Here is a 20,398-nt window from a genome sequence, read left to right on the forward strand (position 1 = left end):
GGTTGGCCAGTAAGTGACCAGGATTTGAAGTCAGGCAGGTTGACTCCAGAGTCCATGCTTTAGGAAAACAAAAGCAAAACAAATTAATGGAAAATTTCAAATACATGAAGTAGATAGAATAGCATAATAATCCTGTGTAATCATTATTCGTGTTCGACAGTTATCACCTCATGACCAATTTTATTTTGTTATATCCCCGACGGCACAGGGTATCAATTTAATGCCCCTCAGTTCTAAATTCAGCCTTTTCTTTTTTGCCACTTGGAACAAGTCAATAAGGGGTCCTAGAGAGACACTAGAAGAAGAAGGGGTTTCTGTGCCTGGTTCCAGTTGTTTCTTCTTGCTCTTATGCTGTGGCTGCCAGTTGGCCACTTTTCCGCAGTTGTGCGTAGGAGACCCAGTCAGGTACACCACCCAGCGAATTTCACTGGTATCCCAGTGGGCAACTTGTTACACTAATTCCCTCTTATCCACACACAACTCTGCTTTCTGCAGTTTCAGTTGCTTGTGGTTAACCACCATCTGAAAATATTAAATGGAAAATTCCAGAAATAAACAATTCGTAAGTTTTAAATTGTGTGCTGTTGTGAGTAGTGTGATGAAATCTTGCCCTGTCCTGCTTCATCCTTCCCAGGACGTGAATCGTCCCTGTGTCCAGGATCTCCACACTGTATAGGCTCCCCGCCTGTTAGTCACTTAGTAGCCCTCTTGGTTATCAGATCGACTGTTAGGGCATCACAGTGCTTGTGTTCAAGTAACCCTTGTTTTACTTAATAATAGCGCCAATGTGCAAGAGTGGTGATGCTGGCAATTTGGATATGCCAAAGAGAAGCCATAAAGTGCTTCCTTTAAGTGAAAAGATGAAAATTCTTGACTTGATAAGAAAAACCATCATGTTCTCAAGTTGCTAAAGAGCTACAGTAAAATGAATCTTTTATTCGTGGAACTATAAAGAAGGAAGAAGAAATTTGTGCTAGTTTTGCTGTTGCACCACAAACTGCAGAAGTTTCGGCCACCGTACGTGATAAAGTGATTAGTTAAGATGAGAATGCATTAAATTTGTGTGTGGAAGACATGACAGAAAATGTGTTCTTATTGATGGCTATGTGTTACACCAGAAAGCATGGAGTCTATACAAAGATTTCATCAAGGGATCCTCTGAAATGAGCAACACCGAGCTATTACTTCAAGTAAGGGATGGTTACACAGATTCAGGAATAGATTTGGCCTGAAAAATATAAAAATTACTGGAGAGAGAGACCACATTCACATAACTTCTGTTACAGTCTGTTGTTATTATTCTACTTCATTATTAGATATTGTTGTTAATCTCTTATGGTGGCTAATTTATAATTAAACCCTATCATAATGTATGTGTAGGAAAAAACATAGTATAAATAGGGTTCCGTAGTATTTCATGGTTTCAAGCATCCACTGGGGGTTGGAACATATCCCTTGTGGATAAGGGGGAACCTCTGTAGTAAGTTTTGCTGGAACACCACTGGGTGGCTTTCTAGCTAATCTCACTGTCACCCCAGCTAGCAGGCTCCCAGCACGTTTTTCTGGCATTCTAGCAGGCCGTGATCCTGTGTGCCAGCCTTGACCTGTAATTCCTCAGTGAGCTTCTCTGCCATCCAGTGGGCAACAGCCACATCCCCTCCAACAAAGTCTGAACTCAGCCCTGGGTGGTGAGGGTTTGGAAGGAGAGAGGCCCTCTTCCAAGTTTATCTTTAAGTACTCTACCTCAGCTCTACATACAGGAAGTGGCTATTCCATACATTTGCCAATCCAGTATTCTTTGGGGTCTGTTAATCCCTCTTAGTTCATCTTCTGTTCCTATTAATAATTCTTTATAATAAAATTTCCCCGTTCAAATTGCTAATGTGATTTCTGCCTCACGAAATCTGCTGTAGAAGTGGTATGAGTAGGGTGGGTGTGCAGATCACACCTGGTAAATCCACTCCAATAATTTGTTCACTGTCAGCCTTTGGATTTCCTCATGCCATTATTAAATCCAGGCCACCACATTTATGTTGAATGAGTTTAGGTTTCATTCGCTCAACCAAGTAAGCTTCAATACCTCCAGCTGTGTGAACTTACACATTATGTTCAGAATTTCCAGTAAGTGCACCCATATTAGTGAATTTGGTCTTATTTGTAATTTCTTCTTGATTGAGAAGCCTTGGTGTCTTCCGAATTAAAGCCATAGCAGCTACTGCTAACATTCTGGAAAGAAAGATAATAATTAGAGCAGTGTCTTCTCATCTACATTTTATAAAAGCCACTTTTGGGGCCTGCTTTTCTGGGGAAGGAGCATCAGAAGTTCGTGATCCTGCACAGATCACTTTCTCCACCATCTCAGCTTCACTATCAAGGGGTCTGGAAAGCTTCTAAACACACCACAGCACGAGGAGCAAGGTATGGGCAGCCACTGACTGCAAGTAGCATTGATCCAGACTTTAAATCTGAACAAGCCTCCCAGGCTGTAATTTTTAATCCTAAGGAACTATTTCATCAATTTGTCCTTGTTCTTTTTCAAGACGGCATCAAAGCTCCATATATTTTCCAGGACCAATGGACCAAATAAAGATTTTTTTCCCCTTTGCCCAGTGTATTTCATAGAAATATTTCCTCTAGATGTTGCAGTTCCTTTCTCAATAGAAAATTAGTGTTTTCCAAAATACGGCAAGAAATATGAGGGTCTGGGGAAGGTCATCTGGTAAACCAAGAAGCCTCACGGTACCCATCACGAAAACTCAACAGGACTGCATTGAGGCCCCAGGATAAGCATTCCGTTTCCTCCGCCAAGCCACCCCACTGAGCACTCCGCAAATGTGATCAAAGACACTTGGTTATTTGCTTCCAGGGTCACATTCACCACCTTTGCTCTTCCCTCTTGGTTCTTTATGATTTGTTTCAAGGGCATCCCATTAGTGTGAGCTCTGAGGGCCTGTCTGTGCTGCTGTCAGCTGCTATGCATGTTAGACGCGTTCCTCACTCCTTTAGTATGTTGAACCAAATCCCAGACATCATGTCATCGGATATATTTCTATATGTATTTCTAAAAGTTCAATGCCCATGTTTTTAAACCTTATACTGTCCTACCTATTAGAAGTAGTGCTACCATAACACAGAAAAAATCTAAAATCTCCAGTACCTCTACACTGTACAAGGTATCGAGCAAGACCTTCCCTGTCCTCAGGTCTAACAAGGAATCTACACTGACATTCTAAAGCAGCATCAGTGCTGTTAAAGGAAAAACTACTTCTGGCAGCAGGTAGTAAAAACTGACAGAGGCACCTCTTTAATGATATAGAGATCGATTCTGAGGTAGCGTGGTAGTGTTTATACATCTAATAGAAATAACATTAGAGAGAGATTGTCTGTCAAAGCGAGGGTTCCTAGAACCCGGGACTTCAGAAGGAGAGCACCTTTGGCTAATACACGATCTGGCATGAACTTGTAGTACTTGGTTGCTTAAGTAAAATGGAGATGAGGGGCATTGGTACGAAAGAGGAAAATCCTATACTTTTTTTACCCAGTATTTTCAGTTTTAAAAGCTTTTTAAAAATTGCTTCATCAGTCCTTTTCATGTCTAGTTTGAAAAAAATGTTCTTCAGCTAATTTGGATAATCCCTCCTGAGGGGCAGTGCTACACATCTCCATACTGTTCATTGAAAATCACTGATTAAGTCCAATTCCCTCATTGAGTCTGCGTGCATATTTAGAATAAATATAGATATTTTAAATTAAACAAAGTCACAAACTAAAATACACAAACATACAGCCTGTTGAGGATAAAAATAAAACAACTCAAGGTTGAATAAGTTCCATTCCGGCTTCCATACAAATTATTGTTACCACAGCAGGCAAAACAAATGCTATGTTTTAAAACATAATTTTTTTTTTTCTTATGGTTTTAAGATACCATGTGGTAGCACTCCCTGCATTACTTTCCTGTCTCACTCAGGATAAAATATTTGCCACGGCCTCCAAAACCTTGTCTGGTCTGGCCCTGCCAGCCCTCCAACCTCTCTTCCTGTGGCTGTCGCGTGTGCCTTGGGCCATAGCTGCTCTAGCTGACTTCTCCATTCTTTGAACACGTCAAACTTGTTTCCTTTGCTGTTTCCCATGTCTTGAAACGCTCTTCTCTTCTGTCTTTCGATGACTGCCTCTTGTTCTCTATTTAGGTCCCAGCTCGGAAAGGTCTTGCCTGATAACTACATCTAAATAAATCTTCACCCCACCCACTCCCAACACAACTATCTATCCAGTTATCCTGTTTTAGTCGTGGTCCTTATCACTAAAAACACTTACTTATATTGTTTGCTGAGTCTCTTCACCCTGTTCCCACTAGGCAGAGCAGCTGTCTGTTTGTCACACGCTTGTGTCCCCAGAGACTAGAGCAGCTATGCCTGGTACATAATGGCCTTGAAAATGTGTTTGCTTTGTTATTGGGAGAAATAAGTATACAGTGAAATAAGCAAGGAGAGAGTTCTGAAAGGCTTTCCCAGATTGGATGGGGGTGTGGATTAATAAGCTCTTCGATCATTTTTTGATGAATCTAAGAAGACTCGTTTTTAAATGTTTAAATGACAGAAAATAGACATACTACTTAATTGTGTCTGAATATAAAAGAACTAGCTACACACACACACACACACACACACACACACTAATAAGGACTAAGGAGATGACACTGGTGAAATAGAAACTCATTTTTCTCTCTTTTTTTTAATATTTGGACTCATGTTCTCACGCCTATTTTTTCTTTAATGGGGTCTACCTTAGTTGCTTTATAAAGCACAGGCTCTGCACACTGTCGGTGCATGCTCTGCAAAACCACCTGCCCCAGAATCACACGAAGTGCTTGTTACTGCAGATCCCTGTGCCCGGTTTGAATCGGGACCCAGGGACCTGCGGGTTGCGGCAATTTCCGCAAGTGACTATCTCACACTACAAAGCTTTAGAACCTGCACCTCTAGACCCACTCTTGAGCTGGGCCCCATTTCTCATTCCATCTTTAAATAAAAAAATCTACAGAGTACTTGGGCATTGGAGTAGGAGTTTAGTTTTTTCAGCTAAATCACTGTAGCACCTTCACTTATTTCCTTTCTCAGCCCACACTGAAAACCCAAAGTGGTAACTTCAGTTTCGAGTCCTTATGATTTTCATAGTCTTGCTGCAGGTGCTTCTACACCCACCACAGATTTTGGTTGCAAAGAAGGAGCTGTTTCCCTAACGAATAAGTGGTAGGCTTAATATTACTATTGTTTCCCTTTGGTCTCTCTCATCCTGTGGTTCCCACACTATTTCAAGTCGGGTCCTCCTCACTCTCTGTTTCACTGTGAGAGAAAAAGGTAGCTCAGGGAATGATGGTGACTACCAGTGGGCTTACTGAAGCTTGTCTCTGGAGGAAGCATTAATAGTTAGTTACTTGTATGGAGCATTTAACACAGAGTACCATTGAAAGCAGAATAAAACAGCAGGAGTGTCTCTCCTCACTCATATGCATTTTACTTAATGTAAATGGAATTTCAGAAGGTACAGAGGAAACAGAATGGATTTGCGGTCTGTAACTGTGGCTTCGGCTTGGCTTCCTGTTGAAGGAGGTGTATTATTGTCTTCCATTCCCCAGCCCAATAGTCATGAAAGCCCATATTTCCGGCAAGACCATAGCTTTTGTAATTCATGATTTTTATAATTTATTACCTTTTCTGTATTTTGTTCTTTATTTTATCTATCAGTAAATGCTTTTGAAATGTTCCTAAGTAACCTTGGATTGTACTCAGTCTATTGCTCTATCATTTCAATATTTCTCCTTTTCAGCCTTCGTGTTGGCAAAATTTTAACTTTTTCATTGTTATGTAGTTATTTAGTTATAAATCATCTCATGTTTGTTCCTCTTTTTATACACTACTATGGTCTGTTCTTTTAAACCCCAAATTTTTCGCATAAAGCAATTTAATGTTTCTTCTACCAGCCTTTGGATTTTCTTAAGTGTTTCAGGAATTAATCTATCATTTTTTTCTATGTGGTTTTGATGTAAAAATAAAAAAATTAAATTCTTTGATCCTAATTAAAGCAGCTTGTAAATCTGTTGCTACCTATCTTATCTTTTCTATAGCACTTATTACTGTATGGAATTATTTGCTTTTATTTTTGTCATCTGCCTACTGTACTATCACCACTGACACCACCACTAGAATATGTTTCTTGAAGGCAAGGACTCTGTCTTTGACATCATTGTAGTCTAGTGCCAAGAAAGGTGTGTTTGGCATGCTATATGTGAATATTGGGCTGCTAACTCCCTATCTGCATAAAGAAAGAAGACTAAAACTAAATATAGAGCTTCAGTGTATGTGTTCCTTATCATAATTGGAATAACTATTTTTCTAAATTACTCTTTGTGTTTTGTAATATTGATGTTTCCAATACTCTGCTTGTACATTTATCAGAGAATTCCTATCAGATGAGTTAATTTGATCTGATTGTTGATCAGTACAACATGTGACTTTTCCCTTTTTCCTGAAATTACATTTTGATATTGAAAATATCATTTGAAAATGAAGAGAGCATACTTCTTACTGAAACTTGAATTTTTTCTAAAACTAAAGTCTTGGTGAAAATGTTGTCTTTGTCCAGAAACCAAGGAAGAAAGCTGTGGAAAGTTCTAGCAACAGCGATAGTGATTCGGGCACGTCATCAGACACCTCCAGTGAAGGCCTTAGTAGCAGTGATTCAGATGACCTAGAGGAAGACGAAGAAGAAGAAGATCAAAGTATTGAAGAGAGTGAAGATGATGATTCTGATTCAGAGAGTGAAGCACAACATAAAAGTAACAACCAGGTATAAATAGTTCCCTTGGCAGTATCCACACATTACTCATATTTAGGGATTAACTGATTTATCTTGACTCTCGAAGTTTGTAAAGTTTAAATTTAATTATTGCCTTTAGTTCTTACTTTTGCAAAAGAAGGAAAAAGAGGAGATGGAGTCATTTTTACAGAAACATTTAGTATAGGTCTTGTGAGCCTTATAGATCTATCATTAGTCATTAGAAACACTTTTTAAAGTTCCCTTTTTTTCCTCTCCAAGTTTTACTGCTGAATGTTCTTTGTTTTAATAGATGGTGACTTTTAACTTTTATTTGCAGGTGCTATTACATGGTATTTCAGACCCAAAAGCAGATGGACAGAAAACAACTGAAAAAGCCCAGGAAAAAAGACTACACCAGCCATTACCTCTTGTGTCTGAATCCCAGACTCACTCATCATTCCAATCCCAGCAGAAGCAGCCTCAGGTTTTGTCACAGCAGCTTCCATTTATTTTCCAAAGCTCTCAGGCAAAGGAGGAATCTGTGAACAAACATACAAGTGTAATACAGTCTACGGGATTGGTGTCCAATGTGAAACCTTTATCTTTGGTAAACCAAGCCAAAAAGGAAACTTACATGAAACTCATAGTTCCTTCTCCTGACGTACTTAAAGCAGGGAATAAAAATACCTCTGAAGAATCTAGTTCTTTGACCAGTGAATTGCGATCCAAACGGGTGAGTTAAAAGTTATTCATAGAACATTTTATTATTCAAAAAAGAGCTTTTATATAATCCAACAATATGTAGGTTTAAATTAGATTCTACTCTTATCTTTATACTTTCTTTGTCTCCAGGAATCAAACATGCATATCAGAAAGCTAAATTTCTCTGATTTTGTATTTATTTACACATACATCTGCTTAATATATTTTTGGCAACAGAATCATGTCTTTTCCCCCTGGTTTAATGATTTAGCAATAAGGAGAGAAAAGTGTTTGAATAGACATACTTGACAATTACTTTTATTTAAAATCAATGTCCTTTTTTTCTAATATCAAGATATTCTTTTTTTAAAGAAATGAATTCTTGAGTTATTTACCTCTGTTGTCCTATAATTTAGCAATTTTAAGTGTAAAAATCCTTTATAAAGATTCATTTTCCTTCGCCATTCTTAGTGAATTATATGAAATACAAAATATTTGAGTAAGTTTTATTTACACAAAACCAGACCCACTCATCAGAGAATATTTTATCTTTATTTTGTTGCTATTCATTTTATATTACTGTGTAGTCTACATCCACAAGTCCAGTAGAATTCTAGTAATTAAATGATCAGTGCTTTTTATTCTAGAACCAGCCTAGAGTAAAGAAAAAATACTATCTTTGAACACAGTATCCTGTCTTTTGGTTACAAAATTATCATTAGGCATCCTAAACATTAGATAACACTGGTAGAGCTCTTACTAGTTGCCAGCCATTGTTTTAAGTGCTGAACGTGCATTGATTCATTAGTGCTACTAATGTTATTATGACTATTAACAGATGATCATATTGAGATACATAGAACTTAAATAACTCTCCCAAGATCACAGTGGTAGTCAGTGATGGAGCTAGAATTCAAACCTACGTAGTGTGGTACTAAGAGTTCTTTTTCTTAACCACTATGATATGCTGCCTTTCTTTCTCAAAAAAAGTCACAGTGTTCTAGGCTATTCACTCTTATTTTACTGTGAAGACTGTAAGAATAAGGTCCAAGAAAAATGACTAGAACAAACTAGGCTTTTTTGAGAATCTAAATGAGTAATTCTCAAGCCTAAGTATTCAATAGAATCATGTGGAAAACTTTAAAAAAGAAATACCACCTCAGAACAATTAAATAAGGATCTCTTGTGTTGAGACTAAGGTATTGCATGTCTAAAAACCATCTCAGGTGATTTTAATGTGCAGCCAGATGTGAGAACCACTGATCTCAATGGAATGACCAATGGTGTCATAATATCATGCATGTGATGAGTTGTAATTCACTGTTCGATCACCAGGAGGTATTATTAGTAGCATCACATTATTGATTCTACACTAGTAAATTAGGCAAATTAAAAATTACATTTTGGGTGCTATTTTAATTGTTATTAATATATATTCCACTTTTCAGATAAATGAATTTACAGTCACATCAAGAAGTATTTGCATTATGAAAGGTTTCTTTATATTTTAAGTTTCTTAAATGTATCTTATTTAAAGAATTTTATGACTGTGTTTTAGAAAATCACTTATTAAACACTTGCTTAATAAATGTAGCCAAGCTAGCCTTTCTGCACGTATAAACTTATATAATCTTTACGAAACTATGTGAGATAAAGAAAGTAAGCCTCAGAGAGGTTAAGCCACTTGCCAACATCACATAATAATTCAAGAGCAGAAGTGTTTTAAACCAAGGTGAGTGCTTCTGGCTGGGACAGACACAGAAAGCTTCTTGGGTTGGGTTTTGAAAAATGGACAGGATTTCATCAGCTTAAAATTTGTAAGGGAAGAACATTTCATGCAGAGAAAATAGTTATAGCAAAATGTGGAAGCGGTGATAGTATGACATGCACAGGACATGACAAATAGTCCAGTTAGCCTAAAAAGGTATATAAGTGCCAACTTGGAAAGTAATTTAAATAAGTATTTAGGCTTTTTTATAATGTTGGCAATGATGAAGGAGGCATGAAAGCTTTTGACCACGGAGCTAATGTAATAAAATTAGACTTATATTAAGATAAAATTGGCATTGGTGTATAGCACACGGTGAGAGTTGGATGGGAAGAAATGATGGTAAAGGAATACCAATTTGAGCAATATTTTAAGGAAAGAATCCAAAAGACATAGTAATATGGCTGGCTTGGAAAAAAGAAAAAAAGATGATTTCAGAGTTTCAGGCTGGGATTATTGAGAAAAGGGGAGCAGTAGTAAAGTGAGGGGGGACAATCAGTTAACATGTCTTAAGGGGGAAAGCCTAATTAGATTTTAAATACATTGTGTCTAGCCAAGTTTAGCAAGCAGTTGGTCATCACTGCCATGGCCTTTACAGCGCCTGTATATCATTATTTAAACCTGTGTATGAGCAGCTGTTGTCAGATACTGAAGGCAAATAAAAGTAATCTTTGTTCTCATATTGTTTTTTAACTTGCGTTTCAACAGGAACAATATAAACAGACATTTCCAGCGCAGTTAAAGAAGCAGGAGTCGTCTAAGAGCCTGAAGAAGGTTATTGCAGCTTTGTCAAATCCAAAAGGAACCTCTAGTTCACCAGCACATCCAAAACAGACATTAGAAAACAACCACCCTAATCCATTCTTGACAAATGCACTTTTAGGTAATCACCAACCAAATGGAGTTATTCAAAGTGTCATTCAAGAAGCCCCTCTCGCGCTTACTACCAAAACTAAGATGCAGAGTAAGATGAATGAGAACATTGCTACGGCAAGTGGCACCCCTTTTTCCTCACCTGTAAATCTGAGTACAGGTGGAAGAAGGACCCCTGGCAGTCAGACAACTGGAATGCCCTCAGCCTCTCCCATCCTGCTTGGTCAGGGGAAGGAAAAAGCCTCAGGCAATAACGTGACCACAGGAAAAGCCCAGCATCACTCTCATCCTGCAAAATCGTTAGTGGAACAGTTTCGAGGAACAGATTCAGACATTCCCAGCAGTAAAGATTCTGAAGATTCCAATGAAGATGAAGAGGAAGACGATGAAGAAGAAGATGAGGAAGATGATGAAGATGACGAATCTGATGACAGCCAATCAGGTTATTTTCTGTTTTAAAATTTAAAGTGTTTCTCTGACTGCTCTTGAGCCAAAATGTTTTTAAAGAGTTTCTTCATTCACAGTCTTACAATCATTGTCATTCGCTGTTTCATGCAGCTGCATGTGTTTCTGTGGTGAGCTGGTAAAATAGGAGTAACTGAGATTGGAAATCTCAAGTTAAATTCTCAGCTTCGTTATTCATTTAACGTTAAACAAATAATAACTGTAAAGTGAATATAAATGACTCATGAATTAAGAAATAATTTCACAGATTTAGTTTTTATTTAATTCAAGATCTCTCATTTGTCCTTTTTTTTCCTCTTTTCTGCTACTTGTTAAAATGTGTCGCTATATATTTTTAATAAAGGTAAAATTGTAGTCACAGCCATTCAGAAAGTACTAAAAACCTAAATTCCTGTGAATGTCGATTAGTAACACAGAATTTATTTAATAACATAGAGTACCCCTACTTTATTTTGATATCCGTTTCTAGATTTTGGGTTTTTGTGGGGTTTTTTTATTCACTTCTTTTTATTTTTCCTCCCTTTAAGCCTCCTTCCTGTACAACAGAGGATTGAAAACATAAAATCTAAGATAGCTTAAATTTTAAATACAAAGATAAAATACATATTGTAAAAGTTTTTGGGTTTGTGACTGGTCAGCCACAAACCCAACTGTACATTTCCTAGCTTCCAATAAAAATAGGAAAATATAGTCAGTCGTACAATTAAAGTGTGTAAAGGTAAAAACAACCTCCTTGCTCGGGGTAAGAACAACTTTTCCTGATGTTTTTTTTTTCCTGGTTTTCCCATAAATACAACTTTACATGATAGATAATGAATGTCAATATTAACAAACTTTCAAAGACAACTTTTATAATGAAGTTTAACATAGTCAGATCATACTACACAAAACCCAATTCTGCAAAAGCTGTTGTTCTGGAAACCATTAAGTACAAATATCAGTCCTATGTTTAATATGTTTCATCCAGGAATAGACTTGACATATCCGTAGGAGTGGATACATTTATAGGACATTGCTAGAACAAACTTGAATTACGAAATCACTAAATTATCTCTTACAATTATTTCTGTAATCCTAATCTTTTGTGAAGCCTGATGAAGTCTCACATCGGCACAGAAAAACTGAAGCCAATGAAGCCAAGCATCTCCCCCAGAAGGGTTTTTCTTGTATCTCAAAGTCCAGGTGAAAGGACGTGATAGCCCCATTCTTCCCATTCTCCTGCTGAACCTACTATATACTTCTTAAGCTTTTGGGATCTATTAATTTCAATAGTCAATTATATTCCCTCTGCACTTTAGTTTCTCCATTAAATTAAAAGTGATTTGAAGCTGCTAAGCAGAACGCATCATGTGAATAGTGACAAATGAGAAGACCTGTTTTATGATTAAATTTTTGAGTAAAATGGATACTATTAATGAAGTTTTGAGGACTTATAGCCTGCATACATTGTACTCAAATCGCTTGTAAGATAGTAATTTTTACATTTACTCTTCAGGAAGGTGGCTCATTTGAGTTCTCATTCACAGATGCTGATTCCTGAACTATTCCATTTAGATACAAATTGCAAACTGTTGGTGATTATCTAGTTATAATATACAAATGCTTCTTTTCCCAGAATCAGATAGTAATTCAGAATCAGATACAGAAGGATCAGAAGATGATGATGATGATGATAAAGACCAAGATGAATCAGATAGTGATACTGAAGGAGAGAAAACTTCAATGAAACTGAATAAAACCACCTCCTCTGTCAAAAGCCCTTCCATCAGTCTCACAGCTCACTCAACACCTCGTAACCTCCACATAGCAAAAGCCCCAGGCTCTGCTCCTGCTGCCTTATGTTCTGAATCCCAGTCACCTGCTTTTCTTGGCACACCTTCTTCCACACTTACTTCAAGTCCACACTCTGGTACCTACACTTTATTTTTATTATTGTAAAGTAGAAGGCAAACCATAGCAAGAATTCTTATTTATGCAGTGTTCTGAGGACAACCTCATTGGAATCAAGTGTTACGGCTAGATTTTAGGTTGGCTATGAAAGGGTCAGCATGTATTTTCAAAGGGTATGACCCATTACCATTTTTATTCTCTGTGCTTCCAATTTAAGAACCTGCATGATGACTGCTCTTGATTTCGAATACTTGCCTGCTTCTATGTTTAGTTTATGCTTCTAGAATTTAGTGTTGGATGGACAGTGTACTTTTCTGTACTTGATAAAAATGAGCTCACTTGGTTACTTAAGATACAACTGCATATCTGCCCAACACAGAGCCAGTGTCATTTACACTTAGTGAGTAGCATTAGTATCCCTTTAACACACCACATCTTTTTTTTCTATTTGACCTTTTAGAAACTTCTAGAGGTCTTCCTTACAAGTTTTTACATTAATATTCTGAAACTATTCTCAATTCTCATTTTAGTAGCTAAAAAAATATAGAGGTGAATAGTGAAATACTGTGTTGTTTTACTTATTCCACTCTTTTCTTGGAAATTTCTAGTTTTGCTTTCATTTACCACAAGCCAGTGTGATATTCTTCTAATTTAAAATGTACGTGTTTGTATTTGTGAAACTTAGTTGTTGTCTATGAAAAATTTTACATATAATCTGATTCCTTTGTACTTTAGATGAATTAAAAGACCTAGTGGTGTTTTTGACTGTGGATTTATATAAACATAGATGTTATATTATGTTTAAATGTACTAGCCAGCTGTTGAAATTTTTTTAGCATCTTAAAACTCATTTTCAGAGAAAACAACTGTACATTGTTTTCTGAAACCTCTACTATTCTCATCCTACTTCTTTAGATATTTTTTAATAACAAAATGAGAGGAAAGCTATATATTTTTACCTTGCATCGTCCTGTCTTTAGAAAGATCAGTTTTTTCTGTCAAGTAGACGGAAGAAAAAAAGAAATCCTCTACTTTATACAATGTTTGGTTGAAAATCATCTAAAAATAATGCACAAGTTGTAGAAATAACACTAATCCAAGTCATTAAGATACTTTATATAAAGAAAAGTTTCAAAACTATCAAAACATTGACATCTGTGTAAACTAATCTGATGTTAACTGGTTGAATTCTCTTGAAGGCACTTCCAAAAGAAGAAGAGTAACAGATGAACGTGAACTGCGTATTCCTTTGGAATATGGGTATGCTTTTCCCCCACATATTTATGCATGTTTGATTTCTCATTCTCTACTATTAATCAAAGTAATGAAACTACTGCATAGTATTTATTAGTGCAAAAGAGCTAGAAGAAAGGGCAAAGAGGTTAGTATGTCAGAAAACTGAAATTAAGGCCAACTGCTGTTGGGTAGAGCTGGGATAAGATGCAGCCAGGTGGGAATATGACTGAAAAAGAAGCAAGAGCAAATCATTTGGCAAAGGGCGAAGACACGGTTAAGAGGGTCAAGTTTTTGTGAAGATAGAATTAAATGACAGGGAAAGCCATTGTGGGTCAAACTGATGGACTTGACCAGAGATTGGGTGAAATGGATTAATTGGAACTAAGAATTTTCACACTGGAAGTACATGATCCTCCAAAGCAGAAAGCTAGGTTTACTTTATTCTTCTCAATTAAAGCTTGTCACCTATAAAAAAATCAGCACACATTGACACTTTATTGAATATGTCTCAATAGCCAAAGTAATACCAGTTATGATTTCTAAAAAATTTAATGGAGTTTAGTGTTTGTAACTTGAGTCTTTGATTTTTAGTTGAATTATTTAGCTAAAAACTGAAATAATTTTAACAGTTAATGTATCTGAGTCTTATGATTGGAGTTTATATTTGTTTTCATAGCAGTTTTTATATTTTCTAAAGACGTGTTCTCAACTTTTTTTTTTTTAATTTTTATAAGTTTTCTTAAATTGAGTATGTTATAACCCTCATTTCTATTATGTGTAGCTGGCAGAGAGAGACAAGAATAAGAAACTTTGGAGGGCGCCTTCAAGGAGAAGTAGCATATTATGCTCCATGTGGAAAGAAACTTAGGCAGTACCCTGAAGTAATAAAGGTACATACCTTTCACCAAATAACATACATTTGGTGCCTATTAGGCATGCTTATGAAAAAAAGTGCTCTGCTTGCTCAGATAAAGTTCCTCGATGCAAAATATTCTCTGTATGGAACTAATGTATGTAACTTAAATCTATCTCCTATAAAATCCATAGCCCCTTGATAGAATATGCAAAACATTAGTCTCCTGAAGATAGCTAGCTATACATCAAGGCTGGGTTGTAATTATTAAAACCTGAAGTGGAAAAATATGTGATTTTTTCAGTATCTCAGCAGAAATGGAATAATGGATATCTCAAGGGACAATTTCAGCTTCAGTGCAAAAATAAGAGTGGGTGACTTCTATGAAGCCAGAGATGGACCGCAGGTATCCACTTTTTAAAAAGTATAGTCTTTGAACCAAAAAGTAGTACCATAACCTGAATGAATTAAATTTCACTACACTCTGGAACATTGCCTTTTGTCAGTTAATTTGTATAGCTATACATAAACCTTTGTGGTAAACACTCACGTAGGCCTCAGTTTGCTGTTACAGTAACAGGGAACTTTGGCGTAATGGATCTTTTCAGATATTTTAAGTAAACTTTTTCCTGTTTATTAATGATGTCAATAATTTTAGTTTATACAGGTATAAAAGTATCTGCATGTTCATGGGAAATATAGGAAATATAAATATAAATATAGGAAAGTGTTAATTTCCGGAAAGGTAAACGGTTTTTTAAAAATGAATTTGAATAGGAAAAAGATGTTATTATAAATCAGACCAAAAGAGGACAAATATGCCTTAGTTTTTTGGAAAGATCTTATTATTTGATTATGCCATGCGACATGATCCATTTTCACAAGTTTGATCATTTGCGGGGAGAGGCAGAATTTCCTTAGTATTTGGTAAGTGAAATTTCTGCTTTTTGCAGAAATTGAATTTTTAAGTTAATTTTACACACTTCTGAAAATATCACCACAGTTCCCTTTGAGCTTGAGGGTAAAGTGTACAACCTCATTAATCAGAACAAAGAACCCGTCACCTAGACCTCATTTCCTATATTTTCTCTTTAATATTTTGCCTTTGTTTCTTACTTGGATTCAGTTGCATATGCTTATTTTCACTTTATCAACTCCACTAAAAGGTCCTAGTTAAGGAGTGAGAAGACCTAGATTCTTGCTAATCCGTAAAATATTTCTGTGACTTCAAACAATAACAAAATAATGCCTCCTTTACCCTCAATTTCTTTACTTGCAAAACAGAGACAACAATTTTACTTCTGTTTCATAGGATTATGGTGAAGTTAAAATGAGAACGTATGCATGAAAATCTTCCAAAAGGTTAAAATGCTCACCCAACTGAAGTTGATATTTTCTTGATTGAACCTTTCTTCCTTTTGGCCCATTATAACCAGAAAGAATTTTTTTCTGGCAATTAGTATTTTCTGTTGTGAATAGGCAGGCTTTTCCATCCTGTCTTACCCTCTAATTTTATAGTTATAGAAAGAGAAAAGACATTACTCATTCTGCCAGAGGTTTATTTTGAGAGCTCAAAGATTAAGGGAATTTTTTCCAAGATTACATAGCCTCAACCCAGCAGAACATAAAGAGAACTAGAGGTGTCTGACAATGTTGTTTTGCATTCATTCATTGTATAACCTGCCTTTCGTTGGTGTCCATGATTTTTTAAGGAACAAGTTATGTCCAGATCTACTTGTCCCTTTATTGGTAATTCTGAAATGTGAAAATGTATTTATCTGAGGTTTAACTTCTTTATGGAAATATATTTGAGGATTTTTCTATTTTTAAAACTTAAAAAAAAAAAGAGTGTAACTTAGACTAAATCTGTCACCAAGCAGATTCTCGGAGTTTTAGAACCATAGTGTTATTTTACACACTCTTTATATACTGGATTGGTTTTTTAGTCACAGAACATTAGAAGGCAATCATAATTTTACTTAAAAATGCTCAATTTTTAATCTTTTCATTCTTGTTATCAAATCCTTACTTGTCTTACTTATGCCAAAGATATCTTTGTTTTTAAGATCAATAGATTTTTGTTCTGAGAGGAATGCTAATTGCTGTTCAATACATAAAGGATTTTTAGTTTTGTATCAGTGATAATTAGACTTAATCTCTAAAGCTTCATTAGGCAGAGCAGAATATTCTCTGACATCCATTCACTTTTTATTAAACATAATCAGTGTTTTCCAAATGCATATTATCTTGTTGAGAGATAAATTCCATTTAAGGAAATATGATGAATTACTAAATCCAGAGTATGTTAAGCTGCCAACATTTTATCAGACTGATAAGGGAAAGTATTAGCAATTTTGAGAGCACTTCTCTCAGTTAAAAAGAAATTGGTCGTATTCATTTTAGGGTACTTTTAGAGAACAACAATAAAGGTAAGTAATTTAAAAAATGTTTAGTTAATTAGAGGTGCATATAGTTGTATAGCCATACACATTTCTATATATGTTATGATCAATATATATAAGCATATAGTTAGAAATGTATGTAATTATAGAGTATATGAAAATGAACAAAGAATATATATTTTTGTTAGAGTGACTGTGTTTAATAACTTTAATTGGCCTAAATTTTATAGAAGATGTAAAATATAGTTTGGGACAAAGACGCTATTACCATGCAGTGGTGATCTGTATGTGTTTATAATATGTCTGCCTTTATACAAGTTGTATAAATGGCACAATGGCTCTGTGTGTGTGTGTGTGTGTGTGTGTATAAAAACAAAACTATGCATATTTGAAAGACTGGAAGGAAATGTGTCAAAATTTAATGATGGATGTAATGTTTGGTGGTACAGTGTACCATTTTTTTTCTTTCTAATTTCTCTCATTATTCATATTTTCTAAAATTTGCTTGTATTACATATATAATGTAAAACACAGTTTCTTATTTATTAAAATAAGTACTAATACCCCTTATAATCTAATAAAGGTAATCATTCAGTTTTTCTAATGCATGGAGATTATATATAATGATTTTACATGTTACTGCTACAGTTTTTCAAACTTTATATATCTTTTTTTGGATATTTGATAGCAAATGAAGTGTTGTATTTGCAGATTCATAAGTATTCTTAATCACTCTCATAACAAAACATTTGCATTGGAAAATACATTTCTCCATCATATTTTTCTATTCCCCCTTAAAACCTATCAGCAAACCTCACCAATAATAGTTCCATAAGTTCTAATTTTGTTTAAAGCATTTCAAAATTTGCAACTGTGGTATTTGAAAACTATACATATTTTACAAATGAAATTTAGGAGATGATTATTTTTTGCTAGAAGATAATACCTGCAGTATGAACCATAGTTATTTTGTATAAGTTAATCATTGTTGACTATATTTCTGAGCTTAAGGTAGTGATTATGCATATATTATTAACAGCAAAAATTTGTTGACATTACAAACAAGTTAATGGGAAAGTATGAAAATTACATTACAAAGCCAGCTCTGAAAGTTTGGAAGGGTATATGTATTAGTAACACATTCTGTTTGGTTTCATTGATAAGTTGTGGAAAAATGAACTCTCATGCAGTCTTTTTTTTTTTAACCAGTAAATAAAACCAACTACTTAAAAAAAATTGTTGAAAATATTTACTTTTTGTATAGTACAGTAACATTAGAGGTATGAGAGCTCATATCTATTGAAATTTAAGTGGGCCGGCCGAATGGTGCAATGGTTAAGAGCTGGCTTGGGACGCCAGAGGGCCCCGGTTCGGTTCCCACATATGAGGGCCAGTGACACTGCCCTCTACAGCTAAGATGCTGAACAACAGCTCAACCTAGAGCTGGGCTGCTGTGAGTAGCCAGCGATGGCGTAGGCTGCAGCCCCTGGTGCAGTGGGTTGCCACGGGCTACGGTGTATGGTCAGCAGCCAGCATGAGCAGCCGCCCAGAAGCCGGCGACTGATCTGCCTTGCCCGGGAAGAGCACAATGATGGTGCCAACTTGGGCCAGTGAAGCAACGTCCTCCATAACTAGACTGAAGAACAAAAGGACAGCAACTTGTCTGTTCCCATCCCCCCAATTCCCCAATAAAAAAATCTTAAAAAAAAAAAAAAGTAAATTTATCATTAACTACAGGACAGCAATCTAATGATTATCTTTAAAAATAATGAAAAAGAGAAGCCCTTAATTCAGTTAAATAGATAAGTTTGACCCCAGAAATGGAGGGGGGGGGTGCCTTTAATGTATTCATTATCAGTTTTACTTATTTCAGTCTACAAATGTGGTAAGAGATTTGTAGAATCAGGTACCTATCAGTATTTCCTGATACACAAACACTTCCTACGTGCTTCTATAGAAATCATGGTTTTAGGGATGATAGACTTCAAGGAACAAAAATGAACTGTAATACTCTTTATAAGTCTATGCTATATTGGCTGGCTACTTTCTAATGAAATTCTGTTAATTATTTAGCTAGTGAATCCCCTTTGAAAAGGGTGCAAGATAGATTTCTTACAGACTTCTTCTTTACATTACAAAGAACTTGTTGAACCTAATTTTTATCAGTTTTCATTTTATTGTGTTTTTGAGTGTCAGAATAATAGAAAGTAAGGTTGAGCTAGAGAGATTTTATTAAATGTAAAATAGGGTTATTTTTAATTAATGTATGATAGGTAAAAAAGGTAAAAGGTATTCACATTTTTATTAGGAATAGATGAGGCTTCAAAATAAATTGTTTATGACAAAGGTTATCTTGAAATATAGGATAATCTATGAAAATCAATTTTTATGAATTGTAGAGATAAAAATTTTTTGTTTTTTAAAGATTTTATTGGGAATTGGGGGAGGGGAACAGCGTTGGGGAATCGGGGAAGAGGATCAGACAAGTTGCTGTCCTTTTTTGTTCTTCAGTCTAGTTGTGGAGGATGTCGCTTCACTGGCCCATGTTGGTATTATCATTGTGCTCTTCCCGGGTGAGGCAGTCACTCGCCTGCCACTGTACGGCCGCTCACGGCGTCTCTTGGCAGCTCACACTGGCTGCAGGCCGCTCATGCCACTCACGGTAGCTTTACAGCAGCCCACTGCAACTCCACTGCAGCCTACGCCATCGCCAACGACTCACAGCAGCCCAGCTCAAGGTCGAGCCATTGTTCACCATTGTTCACTTAGCTGTAGAGGGTGCAGCGTCACTGGCCCTCATGTGGGATCCAAACCCCGGGCCCTGGTGCTCAGAGCTGGCGTCCCAAGCCAACGCTTAACCAATGCACCACTCGGCTGGCCCGAGATCAAAACTTTTAAGCATAAATAGAACAATTCAGTATATTTTTCAACCAGGAAGTTCACAAGCATAGAGTAATGATATCTACTGTGTTCAAGCTAAAAAGCAAAGAACAGGAAAGATACAAAAAAGGAACAAGTTATATGTGACTTAGAAATGGTGCTTTCTCTATTTGAGAGTATTTTTTTTATTTTTTAAATTTTTTTATTTTTATAGTTGAGCCATCCTGCCACCTGTTGGCAGCTCAGTGGCTGCTCAGCTCGGGCTGGACTCGAACCGCTGTTGCTCAGAGCTCAAACTCTTGAGCGAGCTCTTAACCAACTGAGCCACTCGGCTGGCCCGATAGTATTTTTTTAAGAAGAATTTTTTGTAATTGCATAAGGCCATGAGCAATGAAAGATGACTATAAGTCTTTCTGAAAGGAGCCTTTTCCCTTAATCATTTAATCAATGAATATTTGTGGCAAATACTTAATGTGCCAGGCATTTCCCCCCCCCCCAAATATACAGATG

General features: G+C 36.1%; 1 protein-coding gene across 1 annotated transcript in view; it reads left to right on the forward strand.

Annotated features, from left to right (window-relative positions):
- Positions 1–20,398, forward strand: part of BAZ2B (bromodomain adjacent to zinc finger domain 2B) — a 277,499-nt gene that overhangs the window by 180,039 nt on the left and 77,062 nt on the right. Inside the window, exons 6-12 of the mRNA XM_019636819.1 lie at positions 6,646–6,849; positions 7,157–7,552; positions 9,998–10,604; positions 12,243–12,536; positions 13,717–13,777; positions 14,535–14,643; positions 14,911–15,012. Coding sequence (XP_019492364.1) covers positions 6,646–6,849; positions 7,157–7,552; positions 9,998–10,604; positions 12,243–12,536; positions 13,717–13,777; positions 14,535–14,643; positions 14,911–15,012 — 1,773 coding nt within the window. The remainder of the gene's footprint in view (positions 1–6,645; positions 6,850–7,156; positions 7,553–9,997; positions 10,605–12,242; positions 12,537–13,716; positions 13,778–14,534; positions 14,644–14,910; positions 15,013–20,398) is intronic.

The sequence above is a fragment of the Hipposideros armiger genome, unplaced genomic scaffold (genome assembly GCF_001890085.2).
Source record: "Hipposideros armiger isolate ML-2016 unplaced genomic scaffold, ASM189008v1 scaffold_30, whole genome shotgun sequence".
NCBI lineage: Eukaryota > Metazoa > Chordata > Mammalia > Chiroptera > Hipposideridae > Hipposideros > Hipposideros armiger.